This window comes from Misgurnus anguillicaudatus, chromosome 20, assembly GCF_027580225.2.
Source record: "Misgurnus anguillicaudatus chromosome 20, ASM2758022v2, whole genome shotgun sequence".
Classification (NCBI taxonomy): domain Eukaryota; kingdom Metazoa; phylum Chordata; class Actinopteri; order Cypriniformes; family Cobitidae; genus Misgurnus; species Misgurnus anguillicaudatus.
In genome coordinates this window covers 6,102,501-6,127,915 of record NC_073356.2, presented here as the reverse complement: position 1 = coordinate 6,127,915, position 25,415 = coordinate 6,102,501, and the positions used below count along the sequence as shown (strand labels likewise).

Sequence of the window (25,415 nt, the reverse complement as noted above, 5' to 3'; positions counted from 1 at the left end):
ATTAAAATAAATACACACAAATATTGAAATGATCACAGCACACACACGCACACATATGTACAATATATACAGGAAAGATGTTATTTATTGAGGTGGTGTAGTTTGACATGTTTCTTGCTGGCGCTGCTCTGCCAACCATTCCTCTAAAGATTTGCCATTTGAGGCACGCAAGCAAAATGTGGCATTACCATATCGGCTATGGCCAAACTATTTCGTTTTGGGCTGCCCACATTTGCTGCACGTGTTAAAAGTAACCCCTCGCACATACTTCCTCTTCTGGACACCACTTTCATTCTCCATAGCCCGTCGGCGCCTGTTCCTTTGCGTGTAACGGGACACAGGTGCAGCAGACGCCGGAGCAGGCGGAGCTGGGACTGCACTGGATGTCGAAGCACCAGAAGGTGGAATCACCACTGGATTAAAGACTACCGTGCCAAACGACAACCCCGGTGCTAAAATGTGCTGCATAACTCCTGATGCTGTGGGGGCAGGTGCGATGGGTGCTAAAATGGGCTGCACAACTCCTGATGCTGTGGGGGCGGGTGCGATGGGGGCCAAAATGTGCTGCATAACTCCTGATGCTGTGGGGGCAGGTGCGATGGGCTGCACAACTCCTGATGCTGTGGGGGGCGGATGCAATGGGAAACTCCCTGGTGGCAGCAGCTGGCTTTCGACCTGGTCGCAGAAGAGGAGCCTGTCCTTCACGATTTGGTGGAAGGAAAAATTGATGTTTTGGGCCTGATGTCGATGGCACTTCATTCAATTTTTCCCTCGGTGGAGGCAGGTGCGTATCAGCCACAGCAATTGGGTTAGATGGAGTCAGACCCTGACCGAGGACGCCCATTTCCTGTCTATTCTTCCACTTACGAAACCTGAAAAAATTAATTTTTATTATATATATGTATGTAAGTATTCAGTTAATTTGAAGCGAATGATGTGCCATGCTTACCACTGAGTGAGTGTCCTATGGTTTATCTCAAACAGCTGGATCGTTGTTTCATCCATCAGAGTGGGATTGTTAAGCACCAACTCTCGGATGTGGTTGTAATCTGAAAGAACTTTAGACCACCTGGGGGTGCAAACTCCATCTTTCTTGGTTGGCGACTTGTGTAAAGCACACAACTTCATACAAATGGTATTAACCAAGCGGTTGGCGTCGGGCCACTGCGCTGGACCCCCAGGATGTCCAATCAGACACCGTTTCACACTCTCCACACCTGGTGTGACTCCAGACCGCTTCGGTGCCTTATAGCGCCCCTGTGTCAGCTGAGGCTGATGTCGAGGCTGATAGTTGATCCGCTGCTTATCGAAATCTAGGAGAGCTGTCCACAGCTGGATGGCCTCTGTCACCTGCTGGTCAGTAAGGTAAGGAGCCTCACGAAGACCCACCAGGTAACCAGCCAAATCCTGGATCTTGTCCCACCCAGCGATGCCATCGGGTCCAATGACTGCTCCCTAGTAAATGCAGATTTATGTTAATTTATGTGGAGTAAAACGAGATTAAAATGAGTTTTTTTTTCAATTGCTAACAAGCATTGTTTAAGTTCAATACTAAGGGGGCATTTAAAAACTGTACACAGTCGAAACCTGTCACAGCAGGAACAAGTAACTAACCCAACAGGGTTGGACTTCTTATTAATGTCACTGTGCTGTAATGAGGTTAATATGATCCATCAGTTCAATGCATTCAATATCCACATCTTCCAAAATTCTTCTGTCATTTATGCTTTACCACTTGCAAAACACAATGTATTATGTATACTATCTACATTTCTCAAATGCTAACACACTGCTTTTGAAATTGTTATAAACATTTTCGAAAGAATGATGGCAAATTGAATCCATTTCTTCAGTAATTGTTTTAAAATATAGAAAATTGTAGCAGAAAATAAAATAGTAATCATTCTAAGCTAATTGCAGTTTTACTTGAAAGCCAACCCAGGTGTTCTGCTCTAGTCTCATTACCATGATTTACAGTATTAGAAGGGGATATCTTGGAACTTATTTAGCAATTTTGCAATATGGATAAAAGAAGACAGGTTGGTAAGGAAAGTAGATTGGTTCAGAGAGGGAGAGTATGTGGAGGAATGCTTGTTAGCAATTGAAAAAAAGACCTTAGAGTGTCTTACCTGAGCCTCCTCGGAAATACTGCTTCCAGTGTCAGATGACTGTGACAGTACTGAAGGGGCAGGGGCAAGATGCTGTTGTTCTCCACCAGGAGATGATGATGTGGACGGCTCAGCCAGTGACACATCAGCCATCGATGCTGGGGACTGATGCAGAGGCAAAGATGAGGGGCTGTTTTCAAGATCACGGCAAGGGTCATTCTCATACAGCACTGGAACTGTGATGTCCTCCATGATCTCTTCCTCGAACCCCTCATCTTGCAGGTCCTGATCATCAACTTCCTCCACCAGCCTGTCTTCCTCCTCTGGGTTCTGGAGCACTGGAGTAAGTGTTTTGCCAGTCTGGCTGTAAAGGTACTCCATTCCTAGCAATTCACCTACAAGGATAAAAAAGTGTTGTTAATCATTTGTCTAGTCTAGTACATTAAAAGCTAAATAGATAACTTAGTAGAATATTACAAAAGAACAAATTATTGAATTTCTTGCCTGTATATGCTCCAGGAGGGCGATAGCGCTCATCCCAGGGCTTTCCGAAGACAGTTCGGGAAAGCTTGTCCACAGCCTCTTTCATGGCACTGCCATATGTCCGGATGGAGGACGCTCCTTTTATGGCATCTTCCATCCTGTCATCATTCCAGCGCATCAAGCCCTCAAGAAGATAGGCCTGAAAATGTGAATCACTGGCACTGGTTCCTAAAAGTCAGATAAACAAAAATGGTTATATGTGTCACACATGTACAAGATATGTGCTGCACATGAGGTGCTATGTAATTACATAAACAATTATTGGTATTATAACCAGAGTTACTAGTGACTGGCAAGACAGCTTTGTCAATGCTTATGACATCAGAAAAGAACTGTGATATTACTGTAGAGTGTGACATTTATTGATGTGACATTACTTTAAAAAAAAAATGTAATCCATATGTATGTAATACCTGGAATAAAACGGTTTAGGTGGAGGTGGAATGACTCCACAGAGGTAGAGCCACGGGCACATCTGTAGCAGCACAGCTCCACACTGCCTTTCTTCAGTGTCCCTGTCTTCATGTAGAGGGGAAAGTTCTCTGGGTCTTGGATACACTGTACGTGCTTCCGCTGTTCTTTCCATATCTGCTGGATCCGTTCATGGTCCAGCAGAGGAACTCCCAGAGTGTCTTTACCACTCGCACTGTCAAACAGATCAACCAGAGATCCAATTAATCTGGTGGTCTCCTCCACACCCCTGGTCCTCCTCCGGCAGTGCAGTGCCAACTCTCTCCGGGTAATGCGGGAACTCAGCGCCTTTCCTGAGATGTGGCCGGCCTTCTTTGCTGCCAGCTCACCCTCCTTTGCACGGTGAAGAGCAGCCACATCATCTGAATCCCACTGAAAGATGCACATGGACAGACGTGCCATGAAGGTCCCGTAGAGCGGATGAGCCTCTGTCGTGACACCTGCAGCAAATCGCCGCATGAAATGCCAGATGTCAAGGCGCACTTCAAGCTCATCCCACTCCGAAAACATGACCTTCACCTGAGACTTGCCATGAAGACTGCAGCAATCTCTGTCCACGTACATCACTTTCGGGGCTGCCTCTCCTGCCTCCCGGTAGCGTTTCATTAGGCCAGCTGCCATAGGGTGCAGTCCATGTCCCTCTGCGGCTGTCAGCACAGAGACAAGGACTTGGCCGTGTTCGTTTCCCACATTTGTGCACCAGGCAGCTGTTCCTGCAGCAGCACCGGCAAGTTTCTTTGTGACCTATTGCAAAAAATAAAATAATTAAAAACTGTGTTTATTATGTATACACACTTTTCCATATGGCAAATTTCTGGATACAGGGATGTGTTACCTTCTTTGTGGAGTCCATCTTTAGAACACAGCCCAAGACAGATGTAATTTTGGCTTTGACCTCGTGCAGTCGGCCCAGAACATCCCTGGCGTACACGGCTAACAGCCACTTAGGTTTAGGTAGGGCAGGTAAAGAGGGAGGCTCGGCAAACACAGGTGGCTGCACAAGGAAGGACCTTGTAAATGGTTCACAGGCAGTCAGGTACTGAAGGACACGCTGTGTCCATGCCTCACTGTGTTGTTCCATGAGCTTCTTGTACAGCTGTGTCACGCTGTTGCCCTGTGTCCTCTCCCTCATCATCCTCAGCACCCGGTTGTCACATGAGTATCTAAAAAACAACAGTATAATCATGCAAATGCTTTATTTGGTAAAAAGAATCACAAATTAAAGTGCCTAATAATGAATGATTGCCATTATGAATTACCTGTATGTCAGCAAAGCTGGAAACTGACTGCGGTGGCCCATATCCAGTTGCCCCAAAATGTCCTCGGACCAGGCGGGATATTTCTTTTTGCAGCGTTTGCACTCCAGATACTCAGTGGCAAGATCATACCAACCGTCGATGTCCAAGACTTTGCGCACGGTACGGTAAAGTCCTGCGGCTGTTAGTTTGTGCTTATCACAGTCTGGTCGAACACAGACAAGAGGAAATCGCCACATCTTGAGCGGCATCCATAAGAAAAGGGGCCGACAGAAGAAGAGGTCAGGTGAGGCGGGCGGCTGAGTGTGAATTAAAGGGACCTGAGGAGGATACCACCAAAGCTTCAGTTGGGACACTAGTTCTGGCTTGCCGGTTCGCGGGTTGGCCTTAAATAGTGTGTTCCGTATCCACTCATGCTGGAAAGGTGGAAGATGATCTTTCCAGTGAACTGGAAGCTCAGCTGGTGGTGGATGATGTGGAAGACCTGGTGCTTTTGCTGTTTCCGCTGATGGAGACGGACCAGAACAGGTCTCTGAGTGAATTAAAACAAAAACAATATAAGGATGAATGTTGCATTTCATAGTAAAATACCACAAAGCAGCCCACTTGTCCAATTTTGGACAAGTATTAATAATTATTAGGATTAGATTTAGGAATAACAGTGAGGAAAATGGTACTAGTGTTAAGAAGCAAAGAACCCAGTGTACACTTTATTAATGTAAGATCCCAGCAAGCAATTTTGACTAAAATAAGGCAGAATTTGGGCTGCTCATGAAAGTCTAACAGATGTCTAACCATAGCACACAAATAGATGATACAAGAAATATAAAAGAAATGAAAGCAAACACCTTGAACACCTGTTGACTTTGCTTACATAATGGAATATCATACATCTCAAAGTTATTTAGGCAAGAACAGCATAAAAATGTATTCAAGGTTATTTTAGGGTAGAAGTGGATTAATCATAGCTGGACTACATTGGGTTTCGGTTTTTGCTTGCTGGGATAAAATGTTGATGTGTAAATTAGATAGAATGGAGCAAGGATATGAGGCGTGGAGAATTCAGTATAAATGAATGATGCCCACAGACATGAAGCATGCACACAGACACATTAAGGAAAAGATGTTCCTCTAATAATTACAACAATGATCCCAACCATCCTGTCTGCTAAGGTGGAGCTAAAGAGTGAGTGAGAAGTGCAAGCGGTGTGAAGAAGTTATGCAGTGATTGTTTAACAACGGGTACGTTCGGAAACCCAAATACACTGACACCTTTAAACATCCTTACGGTTTCGAAGAAATGCGCTCAAAGCATACATCCAGCTTGAGGCAAGATCTGACATAATTCTGTATTGTAAACAAAAAATTGTTAAAAATGTTGATTATTTAAAAAAAAATGTTCTGCTTTTGCGTTTTCACAAAAACATTCTTATAATATTTGCATGTGTGTCATATGCCACACCTGTATTTAGCTGTGCTTCACATTGTGATGCAGCAAATACCAGTTCCTCATCATCATCATCTTCAGCAGTGGAAACGGAAGTGCCTGGAGCACAAATAATAATAAAAATGTTATTATGTTATGTTGTTCACCGTAAACTTATGAGACAAATGTAGGTAAGATGGTGCTTACCAGTAGTGAAAAGCTGCCTTCGGGTCAAATGTGTGACTGGGGGTTCTGCTGCTGGAGGAGGTAAAGTGGACTGCAGCAATGGATCTGGAAACAAAAAACAAATTTGCCATAATGATAAATAAATACATGTAAAACTGCTGTAAGGAAAATTCAATATTCACACAGTCCTACTCACAGTGTTTCACTGGTGACATGAGTTTTCTCGCCAGGTGTGAAGGAGACAAATGTTTGCCACGTGTCAACAGTGCTTTCACAGTGGCGCTCTGGTGTACACCAGTTTTGATGGCTGCGGGTGAAGGTGCAGAGACACTGGAGGTTGCACGTGGACGTACAGAGGCACTGGAGGTTGCAGGTGAAGGTACAGAAGAACTGGGGGTTGCAGGTGGAGGTGCAGAGGCACTGGAGGTTGCACGTGGATGTACAGAGGAACTGGAGGTTGCAGGTGGAGGTGCAGAGGCACTGGAGGATGCAACTTGAGGTGCAGGCTGGCATACACGAGTGCCCACAGCAGAAGCCTGTCTTTTCAAGACATATGTCTTGAAAATGGCCATGTTGGTGTTGGGGTTGGGATTTGCCTTTATCAGGTACCTGATGAGGGCTTGGGCCTGCTTGCTCTGGTCCTCATAAACATCCTTCATGGACCGGCCCTGGAAGTCACCAAACTCCACCATCAAGCAGCCTTGGTCTCCAGTTGCATGGGCTTCTGCTTGCATTTCCTGCTTTCTCTTATACTTCTCCACTTCTTCTGCCATCTCTCTTATAAGAGAAGTATACTGCAGGTACAGCTGTTTGTTTTCTGACAGCGGGTTTGGATGGGCTTTCTCACTGGAACTGCTAAGCACCAAATACACTGCATACCCCAGAGAGTTTTCCAGGAGCCATCTAAATCGCTGGCCCTGGTACTTCCCAAACTGAAGTTTGCAGTGAGCAAGAACTAAAAACTGGTCACTGGGGTCTCCACCATTTGTGCTGACAAAAGCTCTAGCCTCTGCCAGCACCTCCTCTTTACTTTTGGCCCTTCCGGACTCAAGCTTTTCTAGGCGCTTTGCCTCTGCTGATGGTGCCATGAGGAGTCGGCTTGATGTTGCCGATTGCCGTTGAAAAACAGGATACGCATACATTTTCTGAAATGAAAATTAGGAAGAGACTATTACCTCTAGCAATCTGACGTTAAGTGTGTAATGGTAATTTAATAAGCTACATGTAAACCATATTACTGTGGTAATAAATATGGCTATGACCATAAACTGGCTTGCTGATGAGTTTTCTAAAGGGGAAGGAATCTCGGATACCGTATATAAAATATGTCAATATAAGTGAAATATTAAGTCTGAAATTTACTTCTATTTCCAAAGCTGTAAACATCACCATTCTAGGGGCCTAGAAGAATCTAAAAAACAAGCCTTGTGCATGACAGAGAATAATACTAAGTAATTTAAAGTTGGTTTGATACCTTTAGGCCAAACAGTATTGTAGTTTATGTGTTTATGCATATCTGACGTACGTTACTGCAGTAAAGTTGATTTTATATTTGATATTCATTTAAATAATAATAATTCGTTTGACTCTAGCATTTGCTGTTTTTATTTAATCAATTAAATAATTTATCAATATGACCCAATGGCAGAAGGATGACAATTTTTTCCTAATAATATCCTTTCATAGCACATAAAAGACATATTACCCCAAAAGGGTCATTGCGCTATGAAATGGATATTTTAGGAACGTTTATCTTTCATACTCCTATCATTCAATTCAATTCAATTCAATTCAACTTTATTTCGCCATGTATACAAATACTAGGAATTTGGTTCGGTATTCTCCATGCAGGCAACACACAGTACAACATACAACATGCAAATGAATTTAAGTTAAGAGTCATTTAGAAGGGCTATTGCATGGGGGAAAAAACTGTTGCGATGGCGTGATGTTTTGGGCAAAATAGCCCTATACCGCTTTCCCGAGGGTAGAAGATTAAACAGACTGTTGGCAGGATGAGAGGGGTCGGCCGCAATCTTCACAGCTCTGTTAATGGTCCTAGAGCTATGCAGGTCCATAATAGAGGGCAGGGGACAGCCAATAATCCTCTCTGCTGCCCGGATGACTCTTTGTAGTCTGGCCTTTGCGCGGGCTGACGCAGAGGCAAACCAGACCGTAAGGGAGGAAGTTAGCACACTCTCAATGAATGCTCTGTAGAATTGTACCATGATGGAGGTGCTAAGCAGTAGTCCTTTTAGGCGGCGAAGAAAGAACAGACGCTGCTGGCCCTTCTTCACTAGTTGGGAGATATTATTATCCCATTTGAGTGTGTTGGTAATGGTTGTGCCCAAGAACTTGAAATGCTCCACGACAGACACGGATGCATCATTAATGAGCAGAGGAGGATGAGTCGGGGGCCTTTTACGAAAGTCCACAATCATCTCCACAGTCTTATTGATGTTAAGTTCCAAGTTACTGACTGCACACCAGGACTCCAGGCGACTAACCTCACTGCGGTAGGCTGACTCGTCGTTGTTAGAGATGAGGCCTATTATTGTGGTGTCGTCCGCATATTTTATGGTTTTGACAGATGGGTCACCAGAGGTACAGTCATTGGTGTACAGTGAGAATAGCAGAGGAGACAGCACACAGCCCTGAGGGGCACCGGTGTTACATGTGCGGGGCTGTGAGAGATATGGGCCCAGCCTGACATACTGAGTCCTGTTAGTAAGGAAATCAATAATCCATGAGCAGAGGAAAGGGTTAATGTTCAGATGGGTCAGTTTACTGTGAAGAAGATTGGGAATTATAGTATTGAAGGCAGAACTGTAATCCACAAATAGGAGTCTAGCATAGGTATTCCGATTGTCCAAGTGTTGTAAAATAAAGTGAAGTGCAATGTTGATAGCATCGTCAACTGAACGGTTGGGACGATATGCAAATTGAAGAGGATCAATGAGGTGATCGATAGATGCTTTAAGATGAGAGAGAACTAAGCGTTCAAAAGCTTTCATCACTACAGAAGTGAGAGCAACCGGTCTGTAGTCATTCAAGCAGCTGATCTTGGGCTTTTTCGGCACTGGAATGATAACAGCGGTTTTGAAGCAGGCAGGCACTCGGCAAAGTTCCAGGGACTGATTAAAAATGTCTGTGAGCACTGGGGTCAGTTCACTAGCACAGTGCTTAAAGGAAGCAGGTGACACCCTGTCTGGTCCACACGCCTTCCTGATGTTCATACCTTTGAGGAGCCTTCGGACTTCATGCTCCCTAATAGCCAGTGGAGCAGGTGAGCTAATGGAGTGGGTGGGGGGGGCCAGGGGGTTGAGTGGGGGGTGCTCACACGATGCTTCAAACCTAGTGCAAAACACATTGAACTTATCTGGTAAGTTTGGGTCAGTGGGAGCTGGTGGAAGTGGCTTTATATAGCCTGTGGCAGATTGTAGACCCTTCCAGACAGCTCTGATGTTCTTGTCATTGACCTGTTGTTCAATCCTTGCCTTATACAACCTCTTAGCATGCTGGATGGCTTTGCTGAGTGCATATTTGGCCCTGGTGTAGGCAGCCTTGTCTCTGCTTCTGTGGGCCTCCTCCTTCTCTCTCCTCCGTAGTCTTACTTCTTTATTAAACCATGGCTTACTATTCCCATAGATTACAATAGGTTGTCTGGGAATACAAAGTTCCTCACAGAAATAGATGTAGGATGAGCATGTGTCTACATACTCATCAAAGCTATTACATGCCAATTTAAAAGTTTCCCAGTCTGTACTGTCAAAACAAGCTTGTAGTGTTTCAACAGCATCGGGTGTCCATTTCTGTACTACCCTCTTGATCGGCTTTTGTTTTTTAAGTAAAGACCGGTATGTGGGGATGAGTTTAATCACAGCGTGATCGCTATTGCCTAGTGGCGCGCACGCCCACGCACGATACGCATCCTTGATGGAAGAATAGAAATGATCGAGAGTCCGTTCTCCCCTGGAGGCACAGCGCACCAGCTGATGGTATTTTGGAAGTTCAGATCTCAGATCAGTGTGGTTAAAATCACCCATGACAAATACAGTGGAGTTAGGGAACTTGTTCTCCACATCCGTGATATGATCAGCTAAGAGCTGCTGCGCTGTGTCTGCGTGCGCCTGTGGCTGAATATAAACACCCGCAAGGATAATAGATGATATTTCCCTAGGCGAGTAGAAAGGTTTACAGTGTATGGCCACCAGTTCCAGATCGGGGGAGCAAAATTCAGAAATAACTGTCAAATCACTGCACCATTTGTTACTCACATAAAAACAAACACCTCCGCCTTTTGTTTTTCCACTGGCTGTCGTATCGCGATCCGCTCTAAAGAGCTGATAGCCAGGCAGATTCAACGCCGTGTCAGGAATATTAGAATGAAGCCAGGTTTCCGTGAAGCAGAACGCCGCTATATGGGAGTAGTCCTTGTCCGTCTCCACCCGAAGTTGGATCTCATCTAGCTTATTGCTAAGTGATCTCACATTAGCCAGAACTAGTCCAGGTAGAGATGCGCGGAACCCTTTCTTCTCAAAGCGGCGACGGCACCCAGCTCGATTACCCCTCGCTCTGTAGCGGGGGAGCAGCCTCCATGGACGGGCTGTCGAGTGTTTGTATGGGCTATATTCCGTGGAGATTCTAAGGATATCCGAATGACAACCCTGCAGATCAGGGTGGCAACTAAGAAATGATGATGCGCTGATGTTAAGTAGCTCATTTCGGGTGTAGGTTATTTTCATAATGCACTGCACCATAGACACAAACAAACACGGACAAACTTTACTCCTGCACGAGATCTCCACGGCCGCCACACAAGCGCCGCCCACCCCCATGAGGATATTGTTACATATCATTTATAAAACCACAGTTATCTCTTATTGTTTTGGACTGAAAACCGAGAGTTAAACTTTAATGAGTATGAAGCCGGGTGTCTAATGAATGTCATGACATTTGCAAACGTTAAACTAACGTGAACTTAACCACCGTGTTAAACTGCACAGAAGAAAACATGTCCAATACATGCTAGACAGCTATATAGGCAAGTTTAATTTTCCAAACATATACACATTATATTAACAAATAATGATCGAAATTTAATAACGAAGTAAACAAGACTTACCTATCGCTAACTCAAAGATGATAATAATAGCTGCTGGTGATTGGTTAAAAAGTTTACCTCAGGAGAGAAACGCGATTGGTCAAAAGTGAGCCACAGGAGAGGAACGCGCGATTGGTCCAAAGTAAGCCATGGGAGTGAAACGCGATTGGTCAAAAGTAAGCCACAGAAGAGAAACGTGATTCGTCAAAAGTAAGCCACAGGGAGAAACGTGATTGGTCAAAAGTAAGCCACAGGAAGAAACGTGATTGGTCAAAAGTAAGCCACAGGAAGAAACGTGATTGGCTTATGCGGGCTTACTTTGGCTCACTCGGTGGGAAGCAGTAGGCGCAAGCGAGAGGTAGCGGGATCGATGCCCGCATTCTCCACGTGATTGTGGTTTGTTGTTAATTGCTCTGATGTCACAGACCGGAAGCGTGAAGCTTCACGTTGGGTCCACACATGAACGTCTCCGATACGGATGTTATTTCACAAAGCAACATGGAGCAGGAGCTTAACACTCCAAGAGCATTTTGTTGCCATTTAAAATTGGAATCATTTTCTTTCAATGTTCATTTGTCTTCGTGTCATTTCTGGTAAGTCTTTTTAATGCATTTCATTGTCAGATTGTACACAAGAGCTGTGTGTTTCCTTTGGCCTGTACACATGAGCTGTGTGTTTCCTTTGTCCTAAACGTCAATGCATTTTTCATTTATTCTATGTTTTCGTACATGTTTAATTTGCTTCATTGTAATGTCCTTGTGTTTGCTGAAATTTTGCGACTTGTGAGTTGTTGGCCCACCGCCAGGGTGATCAGAAAAAGTGCTCAATGTTGCTTGAACTAACTCATTTTTGTCTGGAGCCTGAGTGCTCTGGTAAAAAGGCTTAAAGGGCAGGGGGTTGTTTTGGGTAAGGTTAATCCACACTACTCTCTTTACAGCAGTACAGTTTCTTTCTTCGTACACATAAAGCACGTTTTGATGTTTTTTTTTGTTTACTCACACAGACCAGTCGCCGGTATACTTCACCACCGCCTCCACCGAGCCAATGCAAATCCAAAGAATCACCAGAAAGGGAGCGCCACATCTGGGTCGTCAATACAGGGGTCATAAGCAGCATATATTAATAGTTTTGTTTCTCGATTTCCACAGCCTCCCGTTCTCCCACGATAAGTTCAGTCAAGGGGGCTACTGACAGCGTAAACACAGCATCACATTGCACAAAATTTAAGTGTACACTCACAGCAAAGACACAGACTCACCCACAGCACTTCTCACACTCTACGTGCAAAATAAGGTCATCGCCCCGTCTTCCTAGAACTGTCCCCGGGACCGGTTGGGCGTTGTAAGAAGGGAAGTCAATAGGTGTACGTCGCTGCCGCGGCTCCTTACTTCTCACTGGGTCGTTACTTCCCGGCTCTCCCACCACTCTGCTCCGTGGTAGGGCCGCTAACCTGATTGCTGAAGACTCACAATACACGTTGCACAGCACACTTTCCACAATAATTCTCCGTATAATAATCCAAGTACTCACAATGAACGATGATGCTCTTTCCTTCGTTCCTTCTCTTTGTATTTATAAGATTCCTTTGCTCATCATACTTCCCGGCTCACCCACCCTTCTGCTCCGTGTTAGGGCCGCTAACCTGGTTGCTCAAGACTCACACACGTTGAATGATGTACTTTCCACAATAACACGCTGTACAATGCCCCAAGTACTCACAGTGGTTAACGATGCTCTTCCTTGTTTTCTTCTCCTCAGAGCGGATGAAATCCTCTTCACTCCGTACTTAATCCACGGCCGAAAGTCTTCCTCGACAACACTTCCGGTGAGTCGTTTCCTCAACAAACACTCAAATACATCGATGATGCATGCAGGTTATTTCTTTTAGAAACATCCAAAAATGAATGATATACTCAGCCCCGTGCTCCGTATCCTTCTCCGCTTCTTTGTCCAGAAAACATCAATCCCTGCCGCTATCCAACGTGACTTCGCCCAGACCTTTACTCTGTACACCGGAACGGTTTGTCAGCACACCCGACCACACCGCAGCACTGCTACCACAACACAACAACCACTGATGCTCCTTTAACAGTCATGCACAACTCCTTCCTTTTGCCTCTTACGGCCCGCACTCTTTCCGCTGGCTTCAAAAGTGATCCCCGGATCATCGGCGCCTACGGACTCTTCAGAAGGAGTTTGTGTTGTAGTCCGCCCTTGGCGGAAAGGAGCTTACCCCGAAATCAACCGGTCTCTTGTGTTTCTCCAGATCTCTTTATGTGTCTCCTCTTCAACACATCCTCCAATCACAAGCTGCTGCATTTAATCCTCACACCTGTTGCTGATAGAGCCCCGATTGTGTTGCCCCAGAAACCAGGAAGCAAAGGTGTTTTTAAAATTTGGTCTGGGCGGAAACCATCTTCGGGCGGAACCAATCTTCACCATTTTCAGTTCCGCCCTATAGAAGTCACCCTGTGACATAAGAATGTGTGGTGGTGGGATTCCAAGGGCTGCAAGAACACTAGTCAGTGATGAAATTCACTGATTTCAGTAAGAGAGGCTGCTAAAAGAGTGCAGCCCAATTTGAGGTGGTCAATGGTTGCCTCCAATATACGCATCTTTCAACCAACCAACAGGTAAGTATTGCATTTTACATGGATTTTTTCTATTTTCACTTGACATGTCAATAAGGTCATACAGTAATGCATATGTAGAATGTTTTGTCCCTCTAAAAAATGGGGGAAGAGGAAAGCTCCTCAAAAATGATCAAGATCAATACTGTAAAACTTTTTCTGTTCTATCATATCGTGTTTCTACTTTACCTCCTGTAGTCAAGAGTAAGGGGAAAAACTTTTACGGACATGCTTTTGAATGTGAACATTACTATACATATGGGCATACTGTTCCCAACCAAGAAATTTAGTGTAAAAAAGGTGGATTGCATGTTTTGAATGCAAATACCTGTAAAACAGAAAAAAGTAAAACTAAAAGTCTCTGCAGTTTTTGTAATGTCAACAATAGCCAGTATTTTGAAACCTGGTGTACTTTAATTGATTGCATGTACCTTGTGAAGTGAAAACAAGTGTTATTCTTTGAAAGAATAATTTCATTTTGAGTCAGATTTCCAGTGTTTTGTTAAAGTTATTGTGTGCAGAGAAAGATGTGTTCTATTTTGAAATGAAGAGTTAGTATATATTTAACAAAATGTGTTTTTGAGAAGAAAATTATCCATTTGACCAATTGTGTTTTGTAGATGGATGTATGTGTTAAGTGTTTAGAAAAAGTATCTGAAGTATGGGTAAGCGCTTGTTAGCGATTGAAAAAAACTGTAACACGGTGGTTAAGTTAACGTTAGTTCAACGTTTGACATTCATTAGATATTCAGTTTCATACTCATTAAAGTTAAACTCTCGGTTCATGTTTTCAGTCCAAAACAATAACGAGTTAACTGTGGTAAAGTTGGTTTTATAAATGATATATAACAACATCCTCATGACAGTTGGATGAAAGATAAACGTTCCTAAAAATAGGGCTGGGTTTCGATTCAAATTTCAAGAATCAATTCGATTCTGATTCTCAAGATCTTGAATCGATTATCATTTTTCGATTCGATCTGATCTTCGAGATTTAGATAAGTGTCTCTGAAAAAAGCCCGAAATAGTGCCAGATAGGGGTGGGCGGAATGACCAAAAATCTATTCCATGAGTCATTTTATTTCACGGTAACGGTATATTTCATGGTATACATGTTTTTCAATTTATATTGTTTTTGGATTATAAAAATGTGCAGTTATTTGCCACTCACTATAACTTTTAACTGCTCACCACAGTTTTAAAATAAGGACAATTTAAAGTAAATAATGTTAAAGTGAAAATGCCCAGAGGATAACAACAGATTAAGTCTTGATGGACAGAATCTTGTTTTAAATTGAGTTATTATTATTTTATAGACTATTGAAGCTATAGTATGCATTGTTTTTTGTATTTATGCTTACATTACATTAAAAATAGGCAGTATGTAAAATGAACAGGTATAAATTTAGGCACAGACCTACAGACAGGATAAATACCTGTATATATGAGAGACAGATCTCTAGATATAGATATTATGACGGGTGCTATGATGTGATGAAGTCTGTTTTAAGGTCTTGACGCTCTTTACTTTCTATTAGGCTACATATTAACATTTGCGTCTCTTTTTTCGTCTTTCTAATCAAAGATGTTTGTACTATAAGCACATTAGACGTCAAACTACAACGCTCCAGCAGCGCACGTGTAACTGATATAAACACGAGTTTTGTCTTAGCTTGCTTAAAGTTCAGAAAACTTTACAACTATTAGCATTATGTGCGAGAAGAACTCTTTATTTGGCGACCTGTTGCGCGCTCCTCAAGAAACTTCTGCCCGTCAGAGACCGGCTGCATGAGCACAGAGGTCAGAGGGAGAGAGAGTTTTGCTGGAGACCCGCGGTGGATTCACTGCATGGCGCTTATTATAAAAATTACACAAATAACTTGTTTATGTGTTATGAGTGGATTATTTTACATATAGATCGCAGCTTTGAGCGTTTCTAGAGTTTTCAAAACAACTGCTTGCTTAACGTTACTGACCTCTCTGTTCGTTGTTTAAATGTCCTTCAACCTTGCGCGCATGCGTGAATTCAATGACGCGGCAAGTTTAAGTTATTAATTATTAAATCGATCCTCTGAGTTACGGATCGATCTTTAGAAATTAACATGAAAATCGATTCAGAATCGGTTAACTGGCCACCGCAGTCAATTCCCAGCTTTGCTGACATACAGGTAATTCATAATGACAATCATTTATTATAAGGCACTTTAATTTGTGATTTTTTTTACCAACCAAAGCATTTGCATGACTATATGTCACACCCAGGGGCTGGCTATGCTTTATGGCTAGAGCCACGCCCCTTCTCAACTTCCACCTCGAGAAGGTCCAGTGGCGGAACTAGAATTTTTTTAATGGGGTGGCCAGGGGGTGGCCAAAGGTACTTTAGGGGGTCCATAGTCCATAAAAGAAAATGACGTGTAATCATGTATCAAGAAAGTATAAATGAATCTTTTGATTGCATTATATGTAAACAATAAGGGTGAATTTTAAATCGTTCTACTGTATTTCTTACATCTGATTTACTGTCTGTTAAAGGGATTCACCCAAAAATGTTAATTCTGTCATCATTTACTCACCCTTGTGTGTTCTAAACCTGTATTTTGTTTTAATGAACACAAAAGAGGATATTTTGATAAATGATGGTAGGCACACAATCCATTGAATTCCATCATGTTGTTTTTATTCCTACTATGGAAGTCAATGGTTAACAGCTGTGTGCATGCCATCAAAGTATCTTCTTTTGTGTTCATTAGAAAAAAGAAATTCGTACAGGTTTGGAACAACATGAGGATGTAAAAATGATGACAGTATTTTCATTTTGTGAACTATCCCTTTAATGAAGCAAAAGATCAGGAAATCTAAACTCCATGATAAACCTTAAACTTACTTCAAATAGCAGAGCTCAACACAAAGGATGTTTGGATTCATCTTTATTTACGAAGATACAGAAGATGCAAAAGTTTTATTTTTTCTTTTAATATTTAACTAACTTTAATGACAGAGAGACTTCAACAGGTTAGGCTAAGACCGAATGCAATCAAATGTTTATTCGTTTAAGACGTACAGTAACCAAATATTTAGTATGAAAATCACCAAGACAGCTATTTTGACATATGAGCATTTGTCCGATTCAGCAAAAAAGACGCGAACATGAAGTTGTTTAAGCTCTCGCTGTGCACGCGTACTATCGGATATGCGCGTCGCGCATTCAAGTTCAATGTGGCAATCCAGTCGAATTAACAATCATACAGTAGCCTATAAAGATCCCGTCAAGAATGAAAACATGGTGCTGGGTTTTGTTGTAAAAAGAGTTGGCAATCTTAGACTTTATTTAGTCCACAAAAAAATTACATGACATTTATCTTCTGATGATATGAAAAGTATTCGTTATTTTTCTGACACGTTTTTGAAAAGACGTCACTGATGGAGAGATAACAGAACGCGCATTATGATATTTTCTTAATTTTGTGAAAAGCACAACATTCAGTTTTTATAGACACACAAAAATGACACTTTAACGTTTTAAATGATGTATAAATAATATCTGCATGTCCAAAATCAGCAGAGTAAGCCAAGTCTCTTTGCTCAGTGACTGAAAAATAAAGAGTTTGCGCCGCGACCACAGGGAGGGTTAATATTCATAATGTTTGTTTTTAACAATGTGCTGGGCTGCCGCATGTCGAAAATAAACATAGCGATTAAGTGAAAGTAGCGCATTAAATTTGGGGTGGCACACGGGGTGGCCAGTGACATGTCAAGGGTGTCCAGTGCCACCCTGGACACCCCTCTGGCTCCGCCACTGAGAAGGTCCCCAAAACCAACCCAATGACCAGACAACAACGAGGACAGGTAAGAATAAAAACACTTTATTTATTGGCTTAAATATTTAAAATGTAGTGGGGAAATGGGGAAGGGAAATTAAAACTAGTATCTGGCTCTGCCCTCCAGGTAGGCCACGGCCAAGAGGGTGACAAGGAGGAAGGGGGCAACGGGGGGGGGGGGGGGTCCAAAGCCCTGTGGGTTGGGATGTGAGACTCAGGCTCCTGCCTGGTCTCTACTATCCGTGGCGCCCTCCTTCTTCTTCCTGGAGGCAGAAATCAAAGCAGTGTGAGTGTTAGAAGTAACGTCCTGTTTGAGCACCTAGCTTAATTCGTGGAGCCTTCTCCCTTGTTCTCGCACAGTTCTGGACGTGCCGCTCACTTTTCCTTTCTATCTCTCCACAGGGGCGACTGGGACACAAAGGTGCAACTAATCCACTTCGTATGGCTCTCCCCTCTCTGCTGGACACAGCGTACCGTAAGTACAAGTTTCACTCGTTTCCTTCTTGTGTTGTTCACTCTCTCTCTTTCCTTCTCCACAGGTGATGACTAGGACACAAAGGTGCAGTTAATTCGATTCGTATGGCTCTCACCTCTCTGCTGGACACAGCGTACCGTAAGTACAAGTTTTACTCGTTTCCTTCTCGTGTTGTTCACTCTCTCTTTCCTTCTCCACAGGTGATGACTAGGACACAAAGGTGCAGTAAATTCGATTCGTATGGCTCTCACCTCTCTGCTGGACACAGCGTACCGTTGTTTTATGCATGCAGGTACTTAAATCTATGTAGTCTTTTGTAAATGTAATATCTCAGTTTTGTTATTTAAAAACAGCTATTTAGTGTCAGTCATCTAATGTTGCATATGCATCTATGTTCAACCAGTTGTCTTACTGAAGTTTTTTGTATTTGTCTTTTAAAGCATCAGAGGATAATGTTTATCAGCATGAAGGACACCAGCAAACACACACAGACAACAGCTGCTAAAACCTTTCAGCAACAAATGCATTTTATACAGAATGGCAATGCTTTTATATTATTAATTTATATTAACATGTAACTTTATTAATAAAATTGTGTTTAATTTGCATGTTTTTGTGTTTTGCTTTGTTACCGGAAATGGTACAGAGAACTGTAAATTTGTACTGGTATCGGTACCGACTACTAAAATTTTGGTACCGTGACAACACTTATACCTGTTTACCTTTCCTAATACTTGTTGCAGTGTATGTAAGGTGGGTTAAGCAAGCGTTGTGCTCCTTTCTTCTGCATGCAGCAAGCTTTTAAGAAAAAGTGAGAGAAGTAATAGGCCCAGTAAAGATTTATGTCTCGCAAAACCCCTGATTCTATTCGTGTTTAATACACTAAAGGAGGCAGTATGTCATATCTCAGAGAGGTGTCACTAACTCGAACAAACTAATTTGCACTACTGTGTTTTCAAAATTAAAGAAAAGATCCCCAGCTTTTAGTATTCGTTGCTTTTCCCTTTTGTGCTGAACCCGTACCGAATCGTGACCCCTGAACCAAAGTACGTACCAAACTGTGACTTTTGTGTACCGTTACACCCCTACTAAATTTGTAATAAGTACAGTGTGTCTTGAGTCTACCATACCTCGCTCTCCTTTTCCGTTTGACCTCTTGACCTTTTTGTTTTCCTTATTTCTTTTTTTGCTTCTATTCTTGTGATTCTTCTTCTTTTTCACACTAAATATTGACAACTCTGTTATCTTTCCTTCTTCTCAGGTTAAGAGTCTGGGTGTCGTCCTCGACAGTACTCTCTCTTTCAAGGCACATGTCAATAATATAACACGATCAGCATACTACCATCTGCGTAATATCAATCGTCTCCGACCTTCTCTTTCTGTTAATAGTACTGCAGTTCTTGTGCATGCATTAGTTACTTCTAGAATTGACTATTGTAACTCTCTGCTTAGTGGTGTCTCACAGAAAATTATTCATAAGTTTCAGATGGTTCAAAATTCTGCAGCTCGGATCATTACACGAACACCATTGAATGAGCACATAACTCCAGTTTTAGAGCACCTTCACTGGCTTCCGATTAGATACCGTATCCAGTTCAAGATTTTACTTTTCACTTACAAGGCCCTTCACGATCTAGCACCTTCATATCTGAGCGACCTTCTTCATGTGTACGTACCTTCTCGAACCCTAAGGTCTTCTGCTTCAGTGACTCTCGTTGTACCATCTGTGCGCTTGACTACGATGGGAGGTAGAGCCTTTAGTTATACTGCTCCAAAAATTTGGAATACTTTACCTCAAGATATACGAAACAGTTCTAGTCTCTCAATTTTTAAGTCACGTCTTAAAACTCACTTTTTTAGACTAGCTTATCATGATTGATTTAGTATTGTTATTGGGTATTGGTTTTATGTATTTATTGTTTAATGTGTTGCTGTTTTTTATTGCTTAACTATGTATTTTATTATTGTAAGGTGTCCTTGAGTGTCTTGAAAGGCGCCCACAAATAAAATGAATTATTATTATTATTATTACGCTTCTTTTTCTTCTTGTCCTCATCTGAAGAGTCAGAAGTAGAGCTAGAGCTGGAGTCAGAGCTTGAATCAGTACTGGAATCAGTGGTAGTGTCAGTGCTGGAGTCCAATTTTATGGCCTGTGGCTCCTCATCTTCAGTGGCCATCATCTCAATATTCCCTTCTGTAAAATGATTAGTTTTACATTTAGTGCATGCAAATAATTAGGTCACTAGATCACTAAACCAGTTAATCCTCAAAATGGTACAGTTATGCTGTGATAGAAGTATTTTGAAGCCTACACAGGTTATGGAGAGCCATCTGTTCCACCTGTACAAACCTTGTTCTTTTGCAGACTTCTCTTCAAGCTGCTTCTTGAGAAAGTCATTTTCCTACTCCAGCTCATTCACTCGAGACTGGAGCATCTCTGCCTTTTGCTTCCAGAGAATATGTTGTTTGACAGGCTTGAGACTGTCCACCTTACCAGCTGCAAAATATATCAAATACAGTAAGATAAATTACGAAGATCAATGTGGTAGAGGGGCCTTACGCCTGTTTCACACATACTCCGTATGTAGTGCGTTTGCGGTGCGTAATTTTTAACGTGCCCATGTTAACAGGTTAGAGCTTTCACACAGCATATGTATGCGGTCCGTCCGGTCTGTTGCAGATGCGGTGTGGTGCAGCAGTGCTGCGATCATTTCGGCAGCGAGTCTATTTTTTCTGTACTGCACGCAAGCTGCACGCACTGATTTAGTGTGATGATGCATGTTCAGTCTTCAAAATGAGCATGGATTGACACAAAAATGCATCAGTTTCACCATAAATGCATATACATAAAGTATACGATTAATTTTACCATTGTTTAATTAAACTAACATAGTCTTTTAGTTTTTACTTGTAGTAAAACAACAGTAACCAAATTTAATATTGTCTCACCACAATAACCATATCCATGGAAATTTTAGTTAAAGGGCGTGTTGCAGATTACATTTTTCAATTAATTTGTGCAATTTGCTTGTTGATAATAAACATTTAAACTGTTATCCATTGTATTTTATGTTGTTGGGTATCACAAAACGGAATAATACAAACAAGTACAGCGGTTTGCAATGATTCTGCTTTCCCCCACAACGCACTGTATGACGTCACGCTGGGGAGAGAATTTACCAAAGCCGCCTTGAGAGCATTGAGAGTGACTATAGAGAGACGAGTAAAGTACAGTTCTGATAGCGCAGATAATACATACATAGACAGACAGACAGACGGATAGGCTAGTATAGAGAGATAGGCAGACAGCATAACGTTAGCATAACTTTGTGTAGAAAGTAAACAAAAATTAACATACTCGTGCGTGCTGGCTTGAGGGGGTCCATGATCCTGCCTGAAATGGGTGTAACTTTATGCGATCTTCAGCACAAACAGCATGCCAAATCCTGGAAGCCGAGTGAGGCACGTCACATTTGTTCACGGGGTCGACCAGCGACCAAAACGCACTCACTACCTTACAGCCAGTAGCGGAGTGACAATCGGGACAACAGGACTTTCCCGGTGTGCCCATCTGATAATAGTTATACATTTCGAGTTATATTAGCAACACCGTCTGGCGGCGTGATGTGCGGCTGGTTCCCGCAGCCCGCAGGTCAAACTGTGCAGCCTCTCTGATCAACAAAGTATATAAAAGTGCTCAACCTGTTCGGCAGGTCCAACCATGTACAGGATTTATAAAAATACGGTGATCAATGAGCGGTTCCTCCTCAAATGACATTATTTGATGTATAAAGCCGCCGAACGGCTTTTTATTACAGTATGTATGCGGTCGGATCCGAGTGTGCTGCAGCTGCTGACCGCTGCTTCTGCGTATAAAATGATTGTGTGATTCCTTATGATCGCATAAACAATATAACAAAGCATCCTTTTATTTCACAAAACAATATATTTGAGATATTATTTGATAGACTAGTAAGTGTGGATTAAGGATGTTTAAAAATCTCTAGCCTGGTGGTCAGGACATGAATGGATCAAATCAGCAGATTTGCGAATCTTTATTTATCTCCACATATATCATAAATAATAATTAGCATGGTAACTTTGCAGTATACCACATTATATATTTCCTACGATGTATATATGATTTCCAAATTATATATGTAAGTATTTAACAGCAATAAATGTCTCATCTATCTCTATGGCTCTGGCTGAGGCTTTCTCCACTTCTCCCCAATGTAACTTCCCCTTTAAGCTGTTCACTTTCTCTTATGCCCTAAATGATTGTGTTTATGAAAATGCTTGCAAAGACGGGAATTTTGACGCATACATATATTTAAGGCCAATAAAGCGTGAAAAATGCTTACGAGCTTAATGAGCAGCGGTTGCGCGACTTGCACGTTCCTCACAGACAGAAAGAGCAGCAGTTGCGCGACTTGCACGCTCCTCAAACACAGAAAGAGCACACGCATATAGATCTGTTATTTGTGTTTCAATGGCTTAAAATAACTTGTTTTAAAACTGCGGCTCTTCAATACATGTACAAACATTACGTTTCCGTGACCACGCGCACAGGAGCGTGACTTGGGCACGTAACCTCGACGAATTTCTACCGGTTAATCATGTCTACCTGTTTATCGCCCACCCCTACTTGGCATGACATGGCCACCGTACGAGTTAAAATGCGCTCTAAATGGGGGGTGGGGGTGGCTAGAAAGTAATATTCAGTTGGTTGTCATACAGAATTTCACCGCTAGATGGGAGTGGATCCTACACAGTGTAGCTTTAAACTAAGGTAATACAAATCGTAATCAATCTGACAAAAAACGTTTTCATTATAATAAAATTATGGTTCATTTTTCTAAGGAGAACTATACAAAATAATCTGTTTGAAAGATGGGAAAGAGCACCTGTCAATCACACTGTTATAACAGAGCGAGGCCAGAGACGAACATGCTCAGTAATAGGGCTGGGTATTGGCAAGGGCCTCCTGATACGATACATATCACGATACATGGGTCATTATACAATACGTGTCACGATACAATGCAATGCGTTGCATCCCAGCCAACATTGCAAGGTGGGGCCCATGTGGGCCCCATATGGGCTTCCTATGTGGGCCCTATATGGGTTTGTCCATGGGTTCCACTATGGCCCCACGTGGGTTGCCCACATGAATTTGATATAGAAACTGAGTGGGGCTTATGTGGGCCCCAGCTGGGCAACACACATGGGGCCCATGTGGGCCCTATATGGGCCCCATATGGGCTTCCAATGTGGGCTGTACATGGGTTTGTCCATGGGTTCCACTGTGGCCCCACCTGGGTTGCCCACATGAATTTGATATAGAAACTGAGTGGGGCCTATGTGGGGCCCACGTGGGCAACACACATAGGGCCCATATTGCACCCACGTAATGAAGCCCACGTTACATATCAGGGCCCAGAATGGATTTTTAATAGGTACTGGACTGGTCCCTTATTATGAAATAATTATACTTTTAATGCTTAATTGTAATTTACTTAAATAATATATTTGTTTTAAATTGAAAACCGATAAAAGCAAATCATTTCAGTTCGGTAAATATTAGATTTCAGCATAAATATTCAAGAGTTCATTCATCTGTAACATCACAAAACATGAAGGAGGTGCAATATCAGAAATCAAATTAAAAAACTGTAAAGGTTCAATATATCAAAATACTTTATTGTCAATTTATAACAATACAATGCTACAATAATCATGAACATTTAAAAACTGCTAAGGCAGGTAATGACTAACAATTTAACATAACACTTCAAATAAGCATTGAAAGAAGTCAAACTCTTAAAATACTTTGAACTCAAAAACAACACAAACATTGCTCACTCTTCTGGAGATGGTCTTCTGATCATCAATTAATCTTTGCTCCAACGTTTTATGAAGAACTTCCAAAGCATCCACAGCCAAACTCATTAAATGTCCTTGCACGTCTGCTTTGATTCATCCCTGTGCAGTCCATGAACTTGTACCGTAGTATTACATTTTCTAAAAACACAACTCAGGATAAATTACAAGTGTAACAGTTGTGAGAGACTCCTGCTGCTCCGATAGAAACCGTATCCTTGCGCCTGAGCGGAAATTCTTGTAGATTAAATGTTTATCATCTTTATAGTTGTAATTTTAAAAGTCTGCCTATTTTAGCAAAGATTATTTAAAATATGATATTATATTATGTGATAAAAATCACAATTAAAAACATTTGAAGCAGGACTACTTTGTCAAGCATAATGTGTCGTAGGAGTGAGCAGATCTCCTTATATGAAACACCTGACTCCACTAATCAGACTCCTTTCAGAATGTTTGAAACATTTCTTTAATTAACACACTAACAAACTGATGAACTTTCTGACATTTCTTATTTTCACTCATGCTCAGCTGTGCAAATTAAAATTAATAATTGGCAGGTAAACATTACAAATATCACAAATAAATGTTAACAATAATGCATTTTTATTTAAAATGTTTTATACTGATGATATCCTATCTGTGATATTATTTGCTCTTTGTATAAAAGTGACTATAAACCAAAAGTAATAATTTTAAGAGTTTAAATGTATATAAAATGTATTTTAAGCATAAAATGTTTTGCCCACATAGGTGCCATGAGGGCCCCACATTATTATCCCACATGGGCAAACCTATATGGGGCCCACATAGGGAAACCCACATGGGACACACATAGTCAACCCACATGGGACCCATATATATTGCCCATGTTAAGCCCATGGCCACATGAAACCCATGTTGCCCATATGGGACCCATGTGGGGCCCACATATCAATGTTAATTAAATGTAAAAAAATAATGCATTTTTATTTAAAATGTTTTATACTGATCAAATCATATCTGTTATATTATTTGCTATTTGTTTAAAAGTGACAATCAACCAAAAGTTATTATTTTAAGATTGTAAATGTATAAAGATGTATTTCAGGCATAATTTTTTTTTGCCCACATAGGTGCCATGAGGGCCCCACATTATTATCCCACATGGGCAAACCTATATGGGGCCCACATAGGGAAACCCACATGGGACCCACATAGGGAAACCCACATGGGACCCACATAGTCAACCCACATGGGACCCATATATATTGCCCATGTTAAGCCCATGGCCACATGAAACCCATGTTGCCCATATGGGACCCATGTGGGGCCCACATATCAATGTTAATTAAATGTAAAAAATAATGCATTTTTATTTAAAATGTTTTATACTGATCAAATCATATCTGATATATTATTTGCTATTTGTTTAAAAGTGACAATCAACCAAAAGTTATTATTTTAAGATTGTTAATGTATAAAGATGTATTTCAAGCATAAAAATGTTTTGCCCACATAGGTGCCATGAGGGGC

The 25,415-nt window shown here is 41.8% G+C and overlaps 1 protein-coding gene and 1 non-coding gene across 2 annotated transcripts in view; both read right to left on the bottom strand.

Annotated features, from left to right (window-relative positions):
* Positions 1-1,060: 1,060 nt before the first annotated feature.
* LOC129455637 (uncharacterized) lies at positions 1,061-7,375 on the bottom strand. The gene is made up of 10 exons (XM_073858708.1): positions 6,187-7,375; positions 6,012-6,095; positions 5,841-5,924; positions 4,382-4,910; positions 3,958-4,285; positions 3,065-3,866; positions 2,613-2,819; positions 2,130-2,503; positions 1,209-1,455; positions 1,061-1,104 (listed from the first exon to the last, which is right to left on the bottom strand). Exons 1-10 carry the CDS (start codon positions 7,130-7,132, stop codon positions 1,061-1,063), a joined length of 3,645 nt encoding a protein of 1,214 aa, XP_073714809.1. The 5' UTR covers positions 7,133-7,375.
* A 12,661-nt stretch (positions 7,376-20,036) lies between these two features.
* Positions 20,037-25,415, bottom strand: part of LOC129455782 (uncharacterized) — an 8,060-nt gene continuing 2,681 nt past the window's right edge. Inside the window, exons 3-4 of the transcript XR_012359529.1 lie at positions 20,368-20,514; positions 20,037-20,211 (exon numbers count right to left, since the gene is read on the bottom strand). This is a non-coding gene — a transcript (uncharacterized protein). The remainder of the gene's footprint in view (positions 20,212-20,367; positions 20,515-25,415) is intronic.